General features: G+C 35.0%; 3 protein-coding genes across 3 annotated transcripts; 2 read left to right on the top strand and 1 right to left on the bottom strand.

The window, feature by feature from the left end:
* Positions 1–6,934: 6,934 nt before the first annotated feature.
* Positions 6,935–8,799, top strand: LOC133331180 (probable cytochrome P450 313a4). Its single transcript, XM_061539577.1, has 7 exons — positions 6,935–7,073; positions 7,130–7,309; positions 7,367–7,442; positions 7,502–7,529; positions 7,935–8,090; positions 8,146–8,572; positions 8,642–8,799. Exons 1-7 carry the CDS (start codon positions 6,935–6,937, stop codon positions 8,797–8,799), a joined length of 1,164 nt encoding a protein of 387 aa, XP_061395561.1.
* Positions 8,800–9,597: 798 nt separating this feature from the next.
* Positions 9,598–16,671, bottom strand: LOC133331181 (uncharacterized). Its single transcript, XM_061539578.1, has 7 exons — positions 16,645–16,671; positions 16,201–16,590; positions 15,982–16,139; positions 15,800–15,922; positions 10,388–10,739; positions 10,181–10,326; positions 9,598–9,721 (listed from the first exon to the last, which is right to left on the bottom strand). Exons 1-7 carry the CDS (start codon positions 16,669–16,671, stop codon positions 9,598–9,600), a joined length of 1,320 nt encoding a protein of 439 aa, XP_061395562.1.
* Positions 16,672–21,392: 4,721 nt separating this feature from the next.
* On the top strand, positions 21,393–22,312 carry LOC133331182 (uncharacterized). Its single transcript, XM_061539579.1, has 4 exons — positions 21,393–21,419; positions 21,481–21,855; positions 21,915–22,081; positions 22,147–22,312. Exons 1-4 carry the CDS (start codon positions 21,393–21,395, stop codon positions 22,310–22,312), a joined length of 735 nt encoding a protein of 244 aa, XP_061395563.1.
* Positions 22,313–22,960: the final 648 nt, after the last annotated feature.

Below are 22,960 nucleotides of genomic sequence, written 5' to 3' on the forward strand. Positions count from 1 at the left end.
ATGCGGTGTACACACTATCATTTTTGAATGGCACTCTTGCCCAAATTTTGCTTGTTTGATAGTGTGGCCTCACATGTTTGTCATTCATCAGGCAACCACAAAAATATTTATGGTTGTTGGACAGTCAGTAATCGATAAAAAAAATTTACAGTCAAAAATTATAGTGTGTACACCGCTTAAGGGATGGGACAAATTTCTTCGTGATTCAAATTGAACAACGTACAAAAGTAGGTGTTCGCTCAGAAAATTGTGTATGGGGAACTAAGTAATCACTTCATAATTAAGGGTCGAACAACGAATGAGAGAGCGAACATCGCTCGTCTGTACATGGTTAATTCTCATGTTCTGAGTTTTTATTATACCCTACACAACTATGTTGCCAGGGTATTATAGCCCCAAGTGTTTGTAACGCCGCGAAATATTGGTCCTAGACCCACCTTTAAGTATACCGATCGTCATATCTCGACTAGCTGAGTCGATCTAGACATGTGTGTCCGTCCGTCCGTCCGTCTATCCATTATAATTTGTAACCGCGATACAGGCCACAGTTATGGACCAATCTTCACGGATTTTTGTATGTAGGATGGGTTCTGGCCAATGAAGACCCTATTGTTTCTGGAAAAGATTTTCTAGCGGCGGACGTTTACATCTCAAGGTCGCACACACCATCAGAAATAGGGGTTTTCTATCGCATTTTCGTCAATACAAGCACGTTTTATCTTATATATGCAATTTCGAGCCATATTAAAGGATTAGTTTTAAAGACAAACTCAAAAACATTTTAAGGAAATAATATTGCACAATCTGTATATGGCCGAATGTGCCACACTTTAAAATGCCGAATGTACCCCGAATGTACTTTTTATATTTTTTTCATTTTTTTCGATCAGATTTGTAAAAACATTATATTTTTAAATAATAATACACATCGTAGTTAACCACTTTTTAATAATATTGTCTTAAAAATTTTAAAAGTTTTATCGCGAAATACTTACGAAATGGAATTGAAATATTACAGAAACATCTATAAAAATACAATCATCTATGTATCTAAATAAGCTTATTAGCTAGAAATTTTAAACTTTGTGTCAGTTATTTATTTCGATATTCGATACCAATGTATCGAAACTAGTGATGTACGGTGAGAGCTTCATATCGAAAACACGATTGCCGAAGGTGCCCCAGTCTCCCCTACTCCGATGCGGGAGTTATACGTAATTAAGTAAAGGTGACTATGTGCATATTATTACTATTACTCCATTAGAGGACGGAAATATACCCCCAGACTTATGGCTAATGAAGTTATATACATTTTGGGCAAGTACACACCGACAGCCCATGATGGGCACTGCTTTATATACCCCAAAAATTATGCTTAATCGAGTTAATATTGGTATATCATCGAAATATTGGTATATTATACCCTATGTTTCTTTGACCCAGAAAAACCAAATGTATTTTCGTGGTCCAGGGACTCCAACTAAACAGAATTTGTACATTAGAATCCCTGAAAAATTTTCGTTCGCACAGTGTTATCAACCATCTTCTCGCAGCCGTGCAAGGGTTTCCTCTTCCCACTAAAAATTAATACCATTAAATAAATTAATGGAACTTAATATAAATATCAAACGACAATATAGAACTTGTTTATAAAACCCTTACATTTGCTTATTTTTGGCTTTAGTTATTTGTTTTATTAGCATTTAATGAATTTTACTAAACTACAGAAATTCAAGAATGTGACAGCAAATTTCTCGGGACTTTTTTATTTTCTTCAATTTCCCTATAAATATTTTTTGTGTTGCACAGTGTAATTATCGTTTTACTCAAACAATTAACATTAATAACTATAATTTGATGTGTTAATATGTGTTACACCTGTTCCAATTTTAATCACAGATAATCGTGAATAAAAATTATTTGCTTGCAACAAAGTATTTCAACATTAATTGTCTAATTGATTGTAATAAGAATACAGAAAAAAATCTAGAGCCAATCAGCGAGAATGATGAAGTTGTAATTAGTAATTTGGAACATTTGATATTTATAGAGACAAATTCACTTCATTTGAATTGTGTTTATCGTGTCGTTGTCGACCAGGGAACTACCATCGTATTGTATGCCCAAATTAGTGGCGCCAGGTTTTTAAATGTCCCTTTAATAATTAAGAATTGCTGAAATTTATTTTTGTGTTTTTTGTGGTTCACAACATGGGTTAAAAAATCGTCTGTATAAGTCCAATTTTTGTTATAATCTCTCTTTTATTATCTTTATTCATGTCAATACATTATGGTTGGTGATATTTTTGAAAAGCTATCAGCAAAACTGGCTGCAATTTGGTATTTGTGATCCCCAGTAGTTAGTAAAATGACGTCTGAGATTTTAGCTAAAAATGCATTCGATGTAGTATAGTTCAACGTGGGTTCATTTCAAACCCCCAAACATGCAATAATGTGGAGTACCATTATATGGGGGCTATTCAATAGCTTGGCCGAATATTGTTAAGAACATTTTCTACTCAATGATCATCCCAAATATAAAATTACATCCAAATACCGAATATTATATGATACCGTTATATGGGGGCTACCCGTATATTTGGGCCAATTTTGATAATTTTAAGTAGGGAGATTTTCTGCTCAATAAGTATTAAGTTGGAAACAAATTTCGCTGAAAAACGTGCCAAGATGCTTCAAAATACCGAATATTGGGGGTACCGTTATATGGGCGCTACCCTTAAAAGTGTACCAACATGTTCAATACAAATATCGTAGGTGTATTAGCAATACATGTGCAAATGTATGTGGGTATAAAATAAATCTAAAATGCCGAAATGTATACATCGAAATATTGCTAAGGAAAGGCAACATTTTCAGGTCAGCAAGTTATATTCAGATAGAATTGATACAAAAAAATAATTTTAATTTGTTTGACGTCATTTAAGATTTCCGCATTTGCGGATTATAATTACTATTAGGTTTGTGTGCAATATGGAGTAAGAGACTATAATTTAATAATAATTTGACGAAGTAAATACTAGCCAGAATTTTTAAAAATACAAAAGAAAAACAACCAGAAATTCATTTTTTTTTATTATCAATAGAGCACCAATGTCTGTCCGATTGGCACGAAATTACGCATAGTATATTGAACTGTCTATGTAGATCCAAAGATGCATTGGCTTTTTTATCGACAGGAATTTGTACATAGGAAAATATACCCATCCGCAATTTTTTTCCAATGGAAAAATTAGAAATGTGTGCTGTTTTTAAATATTTATATTAAAAAGGGTTTATCGGGACAAGAAATTCATAATGATATGGTGAATTTGTTAGGTGAAAGTGTTCCTTCATATGCAACAGTAAAAAATTGGGTTGCTGAATTTAAACGGTCGGACGTACAAGCATTGAATATGAACCACGTAGTGAGCGTCCAAAAAAAAACTAAAACCAAAGAAATTGTAGCCAAAGTGCATGATATGGTATTTAAATAATCGACGAATAAAAGGGCGCGAAATTACTAATATCATGGGCATCTCAAATGGTCGACTCCATTTATTTTTGCATGGGGAACTACAGATGAAGATCTTGAGGAAAACTTGAATTCCCCATGGAATTCAAATCTTGGGAATTGACTTTCAATCATTTTTGGACATTTATAAAACATCCATTCATGAACGATCACGATTTTGTGGTCATTATCTTGATAAAATTGAAATATTGTCCCCAATGCCTATTTTCCAGCACATTTTGAATGATCTTTTCGAATGTTCAAATAATAAATGTTATGCATAATTCCTTCAATAAAGCGACAGACAGGTTTTTGGGGTTTATGAATGGCTTTTTCAGCCAATTTTTTTTCGAATTGTTTTTTACATTTACTTTCCAGATATTTCTCTGCGCTTTTATGATTCGAATTAGATGAAATTTGGCGCAGCTCATTTGTTTGGCCCAAGGACGAACCGTATTGAAATTGGGAAAAATCGGTTCAGATTTAGATATAGCTCCCATACATATTTTCGTCCGATTTAATGTAAATGGTGTACCAAAGCCCCTATATATCTTTCGATTTGCACGAAATTTGGTATAACGTACTGAATTGGGCCTAGAATGATGTCTTCCAATTTTCGTGAAAATTGGTCCAGATTTAGATATAGCTCCCATATATAGTTTCGTTCGATTTCATGTAAATGGTGCACCATATATCTTTCGATTTGCACGAAATTTGGCACAACGTACTGAATTGAGCCTAGAGTGATGTCAGCAAATTTTCGTGAAAATCGGTATAGATTTAGATATAGCCCCCATATATAGTTTCGTCCGATTTCATGTAAATCGATATATATATATATCTTTCGATTTGCACGAAATTTGGCATAACGTACTTAATTGAGCATAGAGTGCTTTATGCAAAGTTTTGTGAAAATCGGTCCAGAATTAGATATAGCTTCCATATATAGTATCGCCCGATTTTATGTTAAAGATTCACCAAAGTCCCTATAAATCTTTCGATTTGCACGAAATTTGGTATAGCATACTGGATTGAGCCTGGAATGATGTGTGCTGAGTTTCGTGAAAATCGGTTCAGATTAAGATGTATATATTTCCGTCAGATTTAATGTAAATAATGTACCAAAGTTCTAATATTGCATAGATCGATTGATTTTAAGTAATTGACGCACCAAGGAACCAATATATGGTTGATAGGAACAAAACGTATTGAAATTAGTATAACCCAACCTGTGACAAGTTTCGTTGAAATCGGTTCATATTGGATATAGATTCCACATATATTTCCGTCCGATTTTAAGTAAACGTTGCAAATGGTGATTGCAGGGCTGCCAGATTTTTTTTTTGGGAAAATCGTCAAAATGACGATTTTTTTATCAAAAATCGTCAAAAATTTAAATACGCACATTTAGATATATTTAAATATATTTTATTATTAAAAGGAACATAAAAGAGATATTCAATTTATTAAACACGTTTTTAAAGCTAATCAAGAAATTCATTTATTTTATAAATAAATATTTGAATAGTCATTTCGACTTTAATAAAGTCATTCATTTTGAAAAGAAATATTTGTGTATATCATTTTCAACATGTCGGTTTTAATTAACGTATCATAACAATTTGTTTTGTTAACTTTTAAATAATCTTTGGTATACATTTCTCCATTGAATCCTTATTGGGGGAATTTCGACTTTTCGTTTTATTAAGATTTACTCGGCTGAAAATACGCTCAACATTTGCTTAGGAATGGGGTAATACCATTACCTTCCGTACAAATTTAGTTATTATAGGAAAAACATATGAACCATCACCACGTTTCAAATCGAATGTTGCATTCCAAAAACGAAATAAATCGGTTTCATCATTTTCACAAATGTTACCAAATTAAACAACCTTAGTTCGCGAAATTCTGAATACAATTTTTGTTTTTCATCTTCGTTCACAAAATGTGGAAATTCTTTAAGGATATGAATTATGAATTATGAAAAATGAATTATTCTTTTCATTATTAATATACGTGGGACTTATCATAGATACAATTTTAAAAATGCTTTCAAATCAAATCTTTTTAAAATTGTAATAACTTTGTATAAATTGAAACTTAAATTTAATATAACAACTTTTCCGTTCACCAATTTTCTTCTATTTGCCCGTGTCAAAAAACAACAACCATTAACTTTAATTTGTTTTGTTGCTTTTTACCCAGAGAACGGCACAGCTGATTGGGATTTTTTCATATATCTGGGTAAACGTAAACTCTTGTTGGCTTTGTAACAATACAAAGTATACCTCACACACATATGCCAAATATTCATATTCTTTCGCTTTGTACATTTTTGATGTTGCCATAACAAAAAGAACCCAAATATTGGAATATTACTAAAATGACCAAAAATCGTCATTTTTTTGGGCAAAAATCGTCAAATCGTCATTTTTCAATTTTTAACCAAAAAATCGTCAAAATGACGATAAATCGTCAAATCTGGCAGCCCTGGGTGTTTGTCAGATTGACATGAAATTTTGCACAACGTACAAAATTGAGCATAGAATAACGTAGTTGCCTTTTCTGGAAGTACAGACATAGCCCAACATTTGTCCCATTGTAACAAACAAATGACATGCTTATAGATTGATCTAAGTTGATCCACATTTAGATGAATATCACATATTTTAGTTCATCCAATTTCATGTTAATTGTCCTGTTTAATATACCCATAGTGGTGAAGGGTATCATATAGTCGGCCCCGTCCGACTTTACTACTTTCCTTACTGGTTTTGATTGGATACTTTTTCACTGCGAGGTTGCAATTGTAATAGTTTTATACCCTTCATCAAACTATGGAACATGGTATTATGTCTTTGTGCATATGTTTGTTTCAGGCAAAAGAAAACGAGATGTTGAAACGAGATGTTTAGAATATGCATAGAATCACTTTCTAAGTCGATTTATGCATGTCCGTCCGTCTGTTGATGTTAAATTGTAAACAAAGTATAGGTCACATTTATGATCCGAATGATTTGGTTTAACAAATGAAAGCCCTGTTAATATAACATGCAAAATAAAACACAATCGGCATCGCTTTCATTTAGACCAAATCGAACTAGGTCAGTGAACTGCTCACATTTGATGTGAAAGGAACGATTATTTTTGTTCGATCTTTCAATGAACTAAAAAGTACTATTTCGTTCAGGAACTGTACGACTCTAGTCTAAAATGGTGAAGGGTATCATATAGTCTGTCCCGTCCGACTTTACTAAATTCCTTACTGCTTTTATATTGAATTCATGTAAATATTTGCTATTTTATTTCATTAATTTAAAGTAAGGATGTTGTTTTGACTGTGAATCACTGCATTTATCCAGATCCCTTGGATGTGATACACACATACAGTGAGTCATTTGGCTCATTGAGGTACGTATGGATGTTTACCTACCCGGTATTACTTGTAACCGAACCGGATATTATCCACGATATATTGGCATCACCATGTTGTACGAATAAAAGTGTTTTCTATAAACCGCTAAACATAGCTGTTGGAACAGGTCTATTTTCTTTGAAAGGTAACTAGAATAAGCAGAACAAATAAAATTATATATTAACTAGAAAAAAATTTAAGATCCCGAATGGAGTGTTCATAGAAAATATTTGAATCCTGCCTTCGGCTTTAAAATGTTACAGAGTTTTATGCCAATCTTCAATGAGGAGGTGGACAAGGTTGTAGAGCTTTTCAAAGAGACTACTGAATTTCCAGATGTGACATCATTGTTGCAAAATTTTACATTGAACGTGGCCATAAGTGAGTTAACGTTTTCAGTTTCAATTTTTTTCGGTTAATGTTTTGTTGTAATTGCAGGAACAACAATGGGAGTTAATGTTGCCAATGAGTTTCAAAATGGATCCAAAAGTGGCATAATCAAAAGTTTTCAGTGGTATGACAAAAATCTCCATTATTTCTATGGATTTGTGTAATTTCTAAAATTTTTCGCAGTATTTTGGAGAATCTACCTCTTATGATGGCAAGCCCGTGGTTGACTAATAATTTTATTCGGAGGCTATTTGGTGTGTACGAACCATACCACTCCTGCAAAGCAGAAAATCGCAAGTTTATTAGGAAGGTGAATAAAAATAGGAATTATTTCATCGTCCAAACGTGCTGTAAAGTGACGAGAGTTTCGAAATGTAGTGATTCGTAATAACTGGGTGTAACGTTTTTAGTAGTGTCGTATTGGTCTTGTATTGACAAGTTCACATAAAAGAAGCTTCAAAAGTGACTGTTACAGTAATACCGGCACCTATCCATTAAAATAATGCATTCTCACGTAATAAGACCGTCAACATATTCTCCATGCAGCTGTTGGCGGATTTTGTTATTTAAAGTATTTAGTATTCAAATTAAATATACAAACCTATTAATTTTGCAGCTCATAAATAACAAATTAAATGGAGATGGTGGCGAGGCTAATTTGATGCAAGGAGAATCAAAGAATATTTTCATTGATCAAGTTATTGAACTTATGAAGAAGAATGTCTTTACATTGCAGCATGTAGAAGACGAATCAAATACAATCATATTCGGGGTAATTTTGACATATCATATGCCATTTACATTGTTAGCGTTATATTTATTTGAAGGCTTTCGAAACGACGGCCAATACAATTGGACATATTCTAGTTTTGCTTGCAATGTTTCCTGAATTTCAACAAAAAGTCTACGAGGAACTATTGGCCATGTTTCCAGATGGGGGAGATTTTGATGTGACCTATGCGAATATTCAAAATATGACCTATATGGATATGGTAATCAATGAATCTATGCGTTTGCTGACACCAGTACCCTTCGTAGCACGTGAGAATTCAAGTGATATCGAGCTATCCAACGGGATGGTTATACCAGCTGGAGTGCAATTTGTTCTTAACATTTTCACCATGCACAGAGGTAAAGATTTGTGGGGTCCCAAAGCTGACATGTTTGATCCGGACCATTTTTTGCCTTGTAACATGGAAGGCAAACAACCGTATGCATTTATTCCCTTTACAAAGGGAATTCGGAATTGTATAGGTAAGAGGACAATAATGCCGGAAATTAATACTTACTTTGTTTAATCGTTTAATTTTATTTATAATGCAGGATGGAAATATGGTCTCATGTCGACAAAAGTAACCTTGGCAAAGTTATTAAGGAATTTTAAATTTTCCACCGATTTGCAATATTCGGATTTGGAGTTTAATTATGCGATTGTACTGAGGCTAAAACATACACCCTGTTTGAGGATTGAAAGAAGATAAATATAGATATAAGGCAAATATTATACTTCGTGGGAACGGACAGATAAAATTCATTGTTATATTTTAATAAAAAATTTGCACAGACATATTCCTGGTACTTTGGACTTTAAGGATTTTGGACTCGTTTTTACCCGAATTGGATGAAATTTAGTGTTTTGGTTTCTCATTGAAAAACACATATCCGTACCAAAAATTAAAATTAATATTGAACCCAGTTTCAGGGTATCCCCCATTGAATAACACGTATCCGTATCAAAAATTAGTAATATAGACCCATATTTCGGGGTAAACCACATAAAACGGGACCCCCAGTATTTTGTGGATTTTTGACACGTTTTCTAACTAACTTGCCTGTAATTTTGTACTTTGGGCTCTCATTGTATATCTCATGTCCGTACTAAAAATGTTTAATTTAATATTGATGTTTAAGGGTAGCATTCATAATATCGTACCCCCCCACAATATGGCGATTTTTGACAATTTTCCAATCAACTTGGCTGTAATCACATATCTGCACTAAAAATTATTAATTTGACCCAAGTCGATATTTTGAGAATATATATATATATATATATATATGTTTATTTTAATACTTAAATTTATTTATTTATTTTTTAAGAATATCCAATAACAAAATAATTTAGATGAAAAGAAAATCCTCCTAAAGTAGTTTAGAAGTGTTATAAGCACCAGATATTTCGATATACCAATTTAACTTCATTTCATTTAACTGATTCTCATTTTTTTATCACATTAAATTTTGTCATTTTATATACTTCTACGTAGCAAAATTTTACTTCAGCACTCTGTTGGTTTCTTGGCTACACAATATTTGGAATATGGATCGAAATAAGTACTACCAGCGCAGGTATACATTTGACCAGTCCATGTACCATCGGGGGTTAGGGAACAGTAAATGTAGCTGAAATGAGAACGAAAACAATTGTATACAATTATAGATAGTGTTTTCATTCAGGAATTTGATACAATGGACGATATTGGGTGTTGGGTCAACAATTTGTGGGACACTGAACTAATGGTTCTAGAACAAGCAAATCAAATTATCATGTATATTGTCTCTTAATGCAACACCAAGTTCGAAAATAGTTAGTGGTCTTTGCGTGCTTAGATGATGAAATGTATCGAAATGAAAATACGAAAACACATTCTGAATTTCAAATCTCTTCAATAAACTGTCTCAAGTTTTTTCATGTAACTCCATACCGAAAATGTCGCTTTTTAGAAACCAAATACTCTGACAAATGACCCTTTTTATAAAAATAGCAATGCTTTGATTGGTTGATTACACAATTATATAATATACAAATATATAATATACACAATTATTAATGTCATTGAATTGCCAATCTAATTTACTTACTTCTGATAGGTGCTTTCAATTTCCGCCGGAACTGGGAATCTACTATTGATTTGCATTATCTGGCAATATTTTAGAGCATATTCGGAAGGTGTTAACGGTCCACAGGGTCCTATGCCGGTATTATTCGATGGACAGGTTGGTGAAACCTACAAAACGATTTTATTCCATTTACATATTAAACCAAGGAACTAACTACCCAATGCTTACTCCATCTGTAGCACTACCACAAATTTTTGGTAAATTTATGTCGCACAACAAATTTTGGCCACACACTCCATTAGCATCGGCAGATGGGGTATTTGTACCCAGACACAAAGCATAGGTATTAGGGCCAGTGCAAGCAAATGTCTGAGTTGCATCACAAACATTACAACCACTACAGCTTGGTGTAATGTTCGACGTTCGAGGTTGGCAAGTTACCGCTGTCGCAGTGGAACAAATAAAATCAGTTGGACAGGAATTTACAGATCCACTGGGAACACCATTTGCACACATCTGATACTGTGTCTCGGACACACACGCTATTTGGGTCGTAGGCGAACAGACATTACATTGGCCTCTTATTTGTAAGAAAAGGCCAAGGAAAACTATAAGAAGCTAAACAAATGTTGCTGTATTATTTATTTATTTTTATTTTAGTATTTTTTGTGCGTGTCAACTCACTATGTGTATTTTTGCCACATGTACTGTCATTATTGCCTTGCTAATGTCTTCTGTTTGAATTTGTTATTGTTTATGCCGAATATATATCCCAAAATGTTCATCAACATTTCTTATCTTTATATTCTTGTTGATACCTAAATTTTAAGTAATTTATTTTAAGTATTATCTTCGTCAAGGTCTTGGGTACTTTTATAAGCTCTTCTAATTGTTTTTGTATATACGAGTGGAAAGTATATTCTCACCGATAGCAAATGTTGGTCAAAACGTACAAATGCGGAACTATTGTCGGTATTACAATTTGTCATCTAAGGAATATTGATTACTTCCCACGATAGAGCTCACAATATTAAAATAGTGCTGTATATATATATATATATATAAACGCAAAATTTGCTTTGAAATCAAAAGTATTCTATAGAAAACTAATTAACCCAATATTTGCTTGGTCAAAACTAAAACAATTTGTTGAGTTTTTTCTTATAAATAAGCCAATTTTGCTAGTAATCTATAGAATAACAAGTATTTGTCATTACGACAGCACACCTTATAGGCATTGAATCAATAAATTTTTAATTTGATCCTTGGGTATACTATTCCCTACATCCTGAACTTTTGGAGAGAGGCTTTGTCTGTTTTTTGCGAAACTTATTTGATTTTCCTATTTATTATACAACCAAATCTTTGACATGTTTTGGTGAATGTCTGGAGGGTATTTTCAAGTTAAAACACACAAATATTTTCTTCGGCGAAAGGAACCATAGCATTTTCCAACAAACATGTATATAAACATGTTATATAAAAATTCCGATCGATTACTTCATACAATACCATTATTGAGCCTCATGCTTCAAGTACCGCCAATTTTTCGTTATTTTGGGCATGCTTCAACCGCTAAATTAAAAATTATGGATATTGGTGGGCCACTCTTTCATAAAATTCTACCTCCAAAATTTCCGTATTTTCGGGAGTTTACGTTTTTCAGCCGTACTGGCCATAGTTTGATATTTTGGTTTTCATTGAGTGTCAAATATGACCATGCAAAATAGAGCTGGTAGCCCAGATTTTTGGTATTGTTAATGTTAACCCCATTTTGGAGGATATATTAAGATTGACCCGGCCGAACTTAACATTTTAAAATGCAAGATTTCGAGAAATTTTAATCAAAATGCCGATAGACGTGTCTTCTATTTTTAGCCCCTCTATCATAACCATTTGGAATTTCCCTATAGTTATCAAAAAAGTTAAATTTTATGCACAGTGTAATTTTTCGTGGGAATGTTTAACATACCATGACAACCTGAACTCCCCTCCAATTGCTCAGTTTTGCACGTTTCGCATATATTTGTTGTTTCCCAAATTCTTTGTATTTTATCCTTTACCCTTTATTTTTTATGACACCTTTCATACGTTTGGGCATGCTTCCCTCTAAATTTTGGATAAAAATTTCAGGAATTTGTCCCCATTCGAATTGTATACGCCGCCAGAATTCATCAATGTTCTCAGGAGCTCTCTTGTATTTTCAACCACAAATTCTCAATTGTGATTGTGCGGGCCACTCCATAAGCTCAAATATTTGTTGGGAAAACCACTCTTTTACTATTTTGGCGGTGTGTTTCGGATCCCCACCCTGTTGGAAAATGACTTGCTCCTGCGTGTATGGACTGGATTGTACGAAGTCTGGTAAATTTGAGTTCAAAATATCTAGGTAGTTTTCATTATCCCACTTATTTTAACAATTGGTCCAATATTATGTCACGTAAAACAGCCCCACTACCTCCACCATGTTTCACTGTGTGTTTCACGTGATGCCTTTGGATGGTTTCTTTGGGACGACGCCAGTAGTAAATTATACCGACTGATAGAAATCTATTTATTTTAACTTCGTCCGACCAAATGACTCTGCTCCAATCCTCAACACTCCAATTCGCAATGTTCTTGCAGAATGCTAAACGAGCCTTAACATTTTTTGCCGGCAAAGCCGGTCTCTTCTTCTTTACTACTGATAGCCAATTCTACACAATTCTCTACGGGCGTTCCACTCGCTTACATTCTTATTTAATGCATCTGCAGCTGGTTTTGGTGTTGTGGAACTATTTTTTCTCATTTCTCGTTCCATTAAGCGGCATCCACGTCAGAAAGTTTCCTCGGTCAACCTCCAACATTTGGCGCTCGCACAATATTTTTTCTTTTCTGGACTTTAATTACAGTGTTTTGACCAATATTCAATTTTTCGGCTATATCTCTGGTGGAAAGCCCTATTTCCGTTCACGATAATTTCAATAAATCGATCTCTTTTCAACACGAGTTTACAACTGATAGTAATGCGAGACCAATAACGGTAAATATTTGTTTACATTTCTGCATTAACTTTCTGCTTTTTCAATAAATGCGAAACGTGTAAAACTGAACATATTTTATGTCTCTCAAGTTCAATTCCTGAACGTGTGATCGGTTTTGCACGTTACTGTAAGTAGGAATTTTAAAAACTATCCCCATATATCAGTCCTAGTTTTCCAGCTTTCTCAATTCTCCAAATTGTTCCTAATTTAGTGCATTTAGTACTATTCGTACATAAATTCGAATTTCCAGCAGTAATCTAAATTCCAAGTCTCAGTATTCCAGCTCTATCCATCTAATCAAATCCAAGAATTTCATAAGCAAGAATTTCTAAAACTACATCAATCCAACACGCTAACTGTGATCTTAAATCTGTAATCAAAAATATACCAAATTTAGTACTTATCGTACTCATAAGTACGAATTTCCGAAACTACCTCAATCCCGCTTTCCAATAGTAGTCGTAATTCCACATTTTAGAATTCCAGCTCAATCTGTTCACCAAAATCCAAATTGTAATGGATTTAGTACCATTCTGTACTTTTCGCACACATATTCCAAAATTAAAATTAAAAAAAAATTATCACATTCCTACACTCCGACAGTAATCTTAGTTGCAACTTTCAGGATTCCAGTTCTACCTGTTTACGCATAAATTCGAATTTCCAAAACTACTCTCTCCGTTCACAAACATCCCAATTGTACCAAATTCAGTACCATTTATTACTTTTCGTAGATGTAAATACGATTTTTCAAAACTTCCTCAATTCTCAATTTCAATCATAAATTTCTAGATGCAAATTTAACCATATTTAGTACTTTTCGTACTTATAAGATCGAATTTCCAACACTACCTCAATCCTGTACTCTAACAGCAATTTTAATTCCAAATATAAGTTTCCAATCTCTATCCGTTCACTCAAATTTGAATTGAACCAAATTTTTTACCATTTAACACATACTTAAGAATTTTCAAAAATACCTTCATGTCCCAATCCTACATTCCAACACTAGTTTTAATTCCAAATTTCAGGATTTCAGCCCTATCCGTTCACAAAAAAAAAAAAAAAAAAAAAAAAAAACCAAAAAAGTTTAAAATATTTGCTACCATTTAGTACTTTTTGTTTCTATAATTAAACTAAACTACCTCAATCCTACACTCCCACTGTAATTTTAATTCCAGAGTTCTGGAGTCCAGCTCTATCCGTTCACATAAAATCAAATTGTACCAAATTTTGTACCATGTTAAACACAGAAGTGGTATACTTCCATATCTCTATTGAACACTCTAACAGCAACCTTTATTCCAAATTTTAGGTTTCCAGTTCTCTCCGTTTACCCAAATCTAGTGCCGTAAATTAAAATAGTACCAAATGATGTACCATTTAGTACATTTCATACACATAAGTACGAATTTCATTTCCATACAACCACAACACTTCCCATTCATTCATATACATTCTAAATATAAGACTTTAGATATATATATATATATATATATATTTACAATTAGTACTAAATGTAGTAAAGTTTAAAACTTTTCGAAGAGAAGAGTATTGCGCCGTATACGCTCTCTTCAAGTGGAGGAGGAACCACCACAATTTACGTTGGAGGATGTAGAAACAGCTTGATGAGCCATGAGTAGAGTACCTTACTAAAGTCCTCAACTTGTCGATACAACCGTAATAGTTCCCGATGCCTGGAAAATAGGCAGGGTGGTCCCGTTACTGGAGCCAGGCAAGGATGCCAGTAAAGGTGAGTCAGTCGCCAGTAGCTAAGACATTTGAGGCTTCACTACTCCCTAGCATTCGTGAATGCTACTCAGTTGCTGATCATCAACATGGGTTCCGGAAGCAGCATACTACAACAAAAGCTTTGCACGCCATTTCCACACACATAGCGAAAGGGCTCAACCAGAACAGACCGGGTAACAAGACAGTCATGGTGGCGCTAGACCTATGAAAGGCATTTGATACAGCCAGTCACACCAAGCTGTTCGAGGACGTCCAGAGAACAACCCTCCAGTCAAGTTTGAAACGTTGGATCGTGAACTATATGTGTGGACGCCAGTCGTACGTGGAAGACCGGAAGTCGAGGTCCCATAGAGTTAAACAGGTAGTTCCCCAAGGTGAGGTGATATCTCCGGAACAGTTTAACCTCTACCTCTCTGGAATTCCCCGCCCACCGGACGGCATAAATATCGTAACATAGGCAGATGATTGTACGATGATGGCGTCAGGACATAAAATTGATATTGATGGAGAGGTCGATAATATCTGTCCGACAAGTGGCAATGGACCACATGATACGGGTCGCAGCCTACCTGAACTTGGAGTTAGAAGCAGAACCAGATTAAGGAGAATAAAAAGAATTACACAACAGTACAAGCTGCTACAACAACAACCCACACTCAAAATTTCTAGCTTCAGCCGTTTCGTCTGGGTGATGACCTGTCAGTCACTAACTCACTTATCACTAACCTCTTTTATATATATTAAGATGATAAAACATGGACATAACTGAAAATTTTCTGTAAATATGATAACATTATAATTAATTTGATTTTTATTACACTTTTTGTCTTTTTGGATTCATAATTCTGAAAATGTTTATAAAAACGAACACCCAGTTGGTATGGTTGCCACACAATAACGGGAGTATGGATCAAAATACGTGCGTCCAGGACAATTATAAATTTGGCCCGACCAGGTACCATTGCGGGTTAGGAAACAGTAAACATAACTGAAATTAAATAACAATTTAATAAAAATCTCACTCATATATGCAATCAGAATCCATACTTCCTGCAGGTATTATCCACTTCGGCCGGTAGAGCAAATCGAGCATTTATACGAATTATTTGACACAAATACTGAGCGTATGTTGGCAATGGTGAGGTTGTTGAAAGACCGGGTGTAGTGGGACTTGCGGTAGTGGTTGTTGTACAAGATGCTGTGACCTTGTGTAAATTAATTACAAATTAGTCGTCAATTTAGCCAGGAGACATTAGATATACATACCCCAGCCACAAGTGGAACACACATTTCAGAGGAGTTTATATCGCATACCAAATTTGCACCACAACTACCAGTAGCTGTTGTAGAGGGTACATTTGTTCCCAAACACAATGCATAGGTATTGGTTCCAGTACAGGCAAATTTTAAGTCGGTGGAACATACATTGCATCCGCCACATGATGCCGGAACTCCCATAGTACTTGATACACAAATTACCGATCCTGTCGTGGAGCACACATAACCCGTTGGACAAGAGTTTACCGCTCCAGACGGTAGATTATTTACACAGAACTGGTATTCAGTTTCGGAAACACACGCCATTTGAGTGGTCGTCGAACAGAAATTGCATTCGGCTGCAAGGACCTCTAGCGTGGGTCCAGAAATAAAGAATAGCTGGAAAATATATAATGATTAAATCAATTCAAGTTTATTTCTTCAATGACTTACAAGCAAAAGTTTTGCGCAAAGAAACATCTTTGGTATTTTTGCCAAACTGTCGAAGAATGAATGATGTAAATGGTCATATTTTGATGATGCAAACTAATCTACAGTACAATGCAGATTTTATCTAATCTTTAGTTATATGAATATGTTATTTTTTTTTCTTAGAAGTGTGTAAATAGGCATTGTAAAATAATAAAATAACTCTGATGAAAAATAAATTTAGTAGTGCAAGTTAACATTAATGGGAACATATAAGAAAGAATAATGTGGATTTGCAGAGAGATAAATGCCCCCATCCTATGAACTTATATATGTAGTTAATATATTCGTTAATATAGCTTTTAACAGTGCTGCGAAGCCGCGTGAAAACAAAACAATGTTGACTCAGTTAGGTACAGTGTACATAACTGCATATTTTCTATTTTTTCATCGAATTGCTATAAAATATGACTTATTTACTTACTTAGCTGGTTTGTGACAGAACTTTCGTTCCATAAGCCGAGCTTAAAAAAGATTTCCAGGAGCATAGGTCTTTTGCGCAGTTTTTCCAATTTGAAAGACCATATTCGGCAATGTTGTCTACCACTTGGTCTTTTCATCTTATTCGTGGCCTTCTACTTCTGCGTGAACCATCAGCTGCTTCGTTTTCTATGCCTTCTTTGACTACCTCGAAGCTATAGTTCTCAAGTTCCACAGTTGGTCCGAGTCTACTGGACGTCTTGCGCGTTGATACCATCAGCTTGGTCTTTTCGCCGTTTACTGCCAGGTCCACTATGGCAGACTCCTTCTCAATTTGTTCAAAGGTGGCTGTTACCACTCTCAGTGTTCGACCCATTATGTCGATGTCATCGGCGTAGGCGAGTAACATGTGTTGTTTGGTGTACAGAGTGCCATTTCTGTTCACTTTTGTCTCTCGTATGACCTTTTCCAGCAGGATGTTAAAAAGGTCACACGACAAACTGTCACCTTGTCTAAATTCTCGTTCGTATTAATCGTATTAATATTGCAGGAATGCCAAACACAGACACGGCTTTATACACCTCTGAACGGATAGAGCTGTCGAATGCGGCCTTATAGTCGACGAATATGTGGAATGTGTCGATATGTTTTTCGTGTTTTTTCAGGATTTGGCGCAGTGTGAAAATCTGGTCAATGGTGGATTTGCCAGGTCTGAAGCCGCATTGGTATAGTCCAATAATGACATTGACCATTGGCTTCAGTCGTTCACACAGTACGCTGGATAGCACTTTATATGCGATGGGAAGGAGACTTATTCCTCTATAGTTGGCACATATCGTCTGTCTCCTTTTTTGTGCACGGGACACCGGATGCTGAGATTCCAATCATTGGACATGCATTCTAATCAGCTGGTGCATGCTCCTTACCAGCATCAGACCACCAGTCTTGAATCGGCACCTGCTGCTTTAGCCGATTGATTGTTATTCTGACTTCATCTTGGCTAGGTGGTAGAAGTTTTTCAAAATGCTCCTTCTAGATCCTCAGCACGCTGTCTGTAACTGTCACAAGGTTTCCTTCTTCATCTCTACAGGAGGATGTGCCTGCACCAAAGCCTTCGGTTTGGTGTTTTACCCGTTGGTAGAATTTTCGTACTTCATTCTGACTCCTGTACATCGATTTGCTCACAATCACGTTTTTCTTCATATTTGTTCTTTTTAGTTTTTTGTATTTTGCAGTTTGTAGGGAGTGGGCAATTCTCTGCCACTGTGCCTCTATATTATTATCGGGACAAGGGGTGATTTCGTCAAGCTGTTATGTTTGCAGCTTTTCGACGTCAAATTTCCCTGTTACATTAGACCGCACCTTTGTTGCTACATTAAGACGTGTGCGAACCTTGGCTGCCACAAGGTAATGGTCCGAATCAATATTCGCTCCTCGTATCGATCGGACGTCTAAAACACTGGATGAATGCCTTCCGTATATCACAACATGATCAATTTGATTTCTCGTTACTTGATCAGGAGAGATACAGGTGGCCTTGTGTATATCGAGATGCTTGAATCTGGTGCTGCTATCTACCATGTTTTTTGTTGCCGCGAAGTCAATCAACCTCATGCCGTTGTCTGATGTCTCTTCATGGAGGCTAAATTTTCCGACGGTGGGGCCAAATATATTTTCCCTTCCGATTTTTGCATTAAAATCTCCTAGTAGAATTTAATGACATGGCCAGGGCAACGGTCATATGCTGCTTCTTTCTTTATCTTCGGTCGGAGTATGGGCGCAAATGAGACTGATGTAGAAGAACTTCGTTTTTATACGGATTATAGCAATTCGCACATCTACTGGAGTAAATCTGGAGACTAGGTCTTTTATTATCCTGTTAACCATAAATCCGCAGCTTAATTTACGTCTCGTTTCATGGCAGCTATAATACAGGGGGTAATCATCTGATTTACTTACGCCAGGTGAAGTTTGGCACAAACCCACCTAATGTTGACATATAAAGGACCACGATCTGTGAATCTGCACTTGAAATGTGCGCACGGTGTACAGAACAGGCGCAGTGTTCGTTTTGGCGGATGTACTTAAGAAGTACAATGCCGATATTATTGCCTTACAGGAAATGCGATGGAAAGGGACTGGCGTAAGTAAATCTAAAGAAGTAAACCTAAGAAGCAAACCTATTGAAAATTCAAGTTCGATGATGAGCTATAACGGTTCACGTTTTGGATTAGCCAATCTATAATTGTAGTCCCAAATTTTCAATGTTTTGAGGTTGGCTTTAATTTGATATTTAGTTTTCTCATAAGGTAGCATGGTCCTTTTTTTGTATGTCCCTTATATAATGATTTTCAGTATTTTGAGAATTTTAAACGCGTTTCAACTAAATTGGGTGTAATTTAATATTTTGGATCTCCACTAAGTTGAAAATCTTTCTGCCAAAAAGATCAATATCGGTCCTCTCGATTTTCAATATTTTGATGATTTTGGACACATTTTTCAATAGAATTGACGGTATAAGAGTAGCCAAAATTAAGTCAGAATAGCAATCAATCGGCTGAAGAATAATAAAGCAGCAGGTGCCGATGGGTTACCAGCCGAACTATTCAAAACTGTTGGTCAGATGCAGGTCAGGAGCATGCACCAGCTAATTAGTACAATTTGGCTAGAGGAATGCATGCCCAATGACTGGAACCTAAAACCTCAAAGCCACAAAAATTATAGGGTTTTGAAAGATTATAAAAATTCCCATTACCATCTGCTTAAATTTTAAATTTCTTGTGCTTTCGTGTTATGAAATCCTCCATATAAAAATTTGCAATTGTAAACATTCTGAGAGAGGAGGAAGCTGACTTTCCAATCGCACCAATGCGAGAATAAATCAGAATGTTCTGGCGATGTGAAAGTCTTATCCCTTCATGAAGCTATATCTAAATCTGAACCGATTTCCACAAAACTTCGCATACATTAATACGGACCATTTTCACTACGCTGTGCAAAATTTTGTTTCAATCGAAAAAATATTGGAAGTTTTGTGCACCATTTACCAAAAATCGGAGGAAACTATATACATATGAAATCTGAAACGATTTCAACAAAACTTCAAAACTATCAAACAATACCTAATTCAGTAGGCTGTGCAAAATTTTGTCTCAATCGGACAAATCTTAAGAGTTTGGTGCACCGTCTACAAAAAATCGGATTAAACTACAAATGGGAGCTTTATTTAAATCTGAACCGATTTCATCAAAACATCATAAATATCAAACAGGACCTAATTCAGTACGCTGTTCAAAATTGTATATCAATCAGACAAATATTGGGAGTTTGGCGCGCCAATTACATAAAATCGGACGAAATTACATATGGGAGCTATACCTAAATCTGAACCGATTCCAAAAAAATCTTGGGATACATTAATCTGGCAGTTTTCGGTAAAATCGAACGAAATAATATATATGGGAGCTATATATAAATCTGAAACGATTCCAAAAAAACTTGGCATAGATCAATCTGGACCTAATTCAGTACTCTGTGCAAAATTATGTCTCAATCGGACAAATGTCGGCAGGATGGTGCTCCATTTACATAAAATCTGACGAAATTATATATGGTAGCTATATATAAATTTGAACAGATGCCTACAAAACTTTGCATACATCAATCTGGACCTAATTCATTGGCAAAAGTGTATGCCAATTGACCTAAATTTGACTCTTTGATGTTCCATTTACATAAAATCGGACGAAACTATATGTATATGGGAGATATATTTAAATCTGAACCGATTTTCTCCAATTTCAATAGGATTCGTCCTTGGTCCATATAAGCGATCTGTGTCCAATTTCATCCACACAAAAATACATGGTCGGACGGACAGACATACAGACGGACATGCATAAATCGACTATGTGTATTCTCAAAAAGAACCATTGGTCAATCTTACATATTGTAACTTTAGGAACCTTTGACGGCTTGTTATTATTATATTTTATTTTTACTTAAGGTGTGCAAATATTTTTTATCTGTACATAATGCTCCCAGATTATTTACTATAGATAAATATTAAAGTAAAGTAAAAAAAAAACTAAAAACTAACTTTTATTATTTTAGTAAAAATAGACAACAGTTACAGTTTATTTTCTCCAGAATTATGGACATGGGATAGATTGACCCATAAAAATGTACGATAAGAAATTTTCATATATACTATTCACAGACTTTATATAAATTGTGTAAGATTAGTCACTTAGTTAGTACGTCAAGGCAACGGTTAAGGTTACGGTCGAATTATGAATCTCATTATTAAAGTAGGCGGTGTAAGTGAAACAGTCCCACAAAAATCCAATACTTTGTAAATGTTTCAAATATTTTCTCCAGTTAGTTGCTGTTGCTTTCCTGGTCGGTGTAATGATCACTTCGACAGCAGCTGATTGTAATGTCTGCAATGCTGGAAGTAATACAGCCTGTGTTTCGAAAACTGAATATCGACAATGCAATTCAAGCAGCAAACCATTCGGTGCCTTATTTGAATGCGAAGGCGGAGAATTCTGTTCCATATTGGGAACATGCACCAACGTAACAGAACTTGCCGAATGTAATAATTGTGGCAAATGTGATGAAACTAAGACATTTGCCTGTATTGGTACGAAGACGTTTAAATTATGTCTTGGAACAGATAATCTATCGGATTTTGAAGCTACTTGTTTTAACGATACCGTGTGCAATTCTAATGACCCACGTATTTGTGTAGAGGTTTGTAAAATGCACAATAAATAAATTATTTATCTTAAAGAAATTTAAATACATTGCAGGAAGCCGCAACCTGTTCATTTAGAGATGATCCAACTACAACAACGACGACAACAACAACCACTACGACAACACCTTCGCCCAAAGATGATCCTGTTGGTTTTTGCGCTTCGATTAAAACAGAGGGACGTTATCCAGTTGGTTCAGATCCTCAAACCACCTGTCACCAGTAAGATAATTTTGAAAATATTTGTTATTTCGGTATGTAAAATTAACACTCTTTTGTATATTCAGATATGTTCACTGCTTGAATGTCAACGGAGTTTGGTATGGACCTACATACAATTGTCCCGGTAAAACCTACTATGATAGTGCCCTTAGAGCCTGTGTAGCAAACGTTCCACCACATTGTAGTGCAAAGATTTCCAGTTTGTCTTTCCGTAGTATTTTACTGGAATAGTTGTAGGTTGGAACTGAAATATAAAATGGTGGGCTTTAACTATTTTGTGTTTAAAAATCTGTTTTATAGTCACAAATCAAAATAAAAAGATCTGATTTAACCTTGATCAAACCAACAAATTAAGTTCTGTCGGGCTATACTAATTATACGATGGACATTAAAAAAGCTATATCAATCGGGATGAAGGTTATGTCTATTGCTGCCAAAAGGATAGTAAGTACCAGAAACCCATTTTGGGGAATTGTGTTAGAGCCTTAAACTTGCCGAAAAGCGGGCCTGGTCTTTGTATGAGAACTACATAGAGACACAGGGCTACATAGAAAAATAGACTTATATTGAAAAAGTTATTCGAAGAAGTTATTTACCCACCAAAGTAAATTTTTGTCATTTCGATTAGAAAATACACCTAGGACTATTAAAATACTAATGAAGGGTATGTACATTTATATGGCGACTATACCCAAAGATCCATCGATAATTATAAATTTTGGTAGGAAGATTTATCACCAAATAATAACTAACCAAATATAATTCCTTTAAAATACCGACAATGGGGGGCACTATGGCCAAAGTATACATTTTCGGCAATAATTAAAGCAGTGGGTTTATGAAATAAATAAATATCAGTTATAAAGGTATCGATTACTA

Source organism: Musca vetustissima, unplaced genomic scaffold (genome assembly GCF_032173495.1).
Source record: "Musca vetustissima isolate MV318-11 ecotype Yass unplaced genomic scaffold, APGP_CSIRO_Mvet_v1 utg64289, whole genome shotgun sequence".
Taxonomy (NCBI): domain Eukaryota; kingdom Metazoa; phylum Arthropoda; class Insecta; order Diptera; family Muscidae; genus Musca; species Musca vetustissima.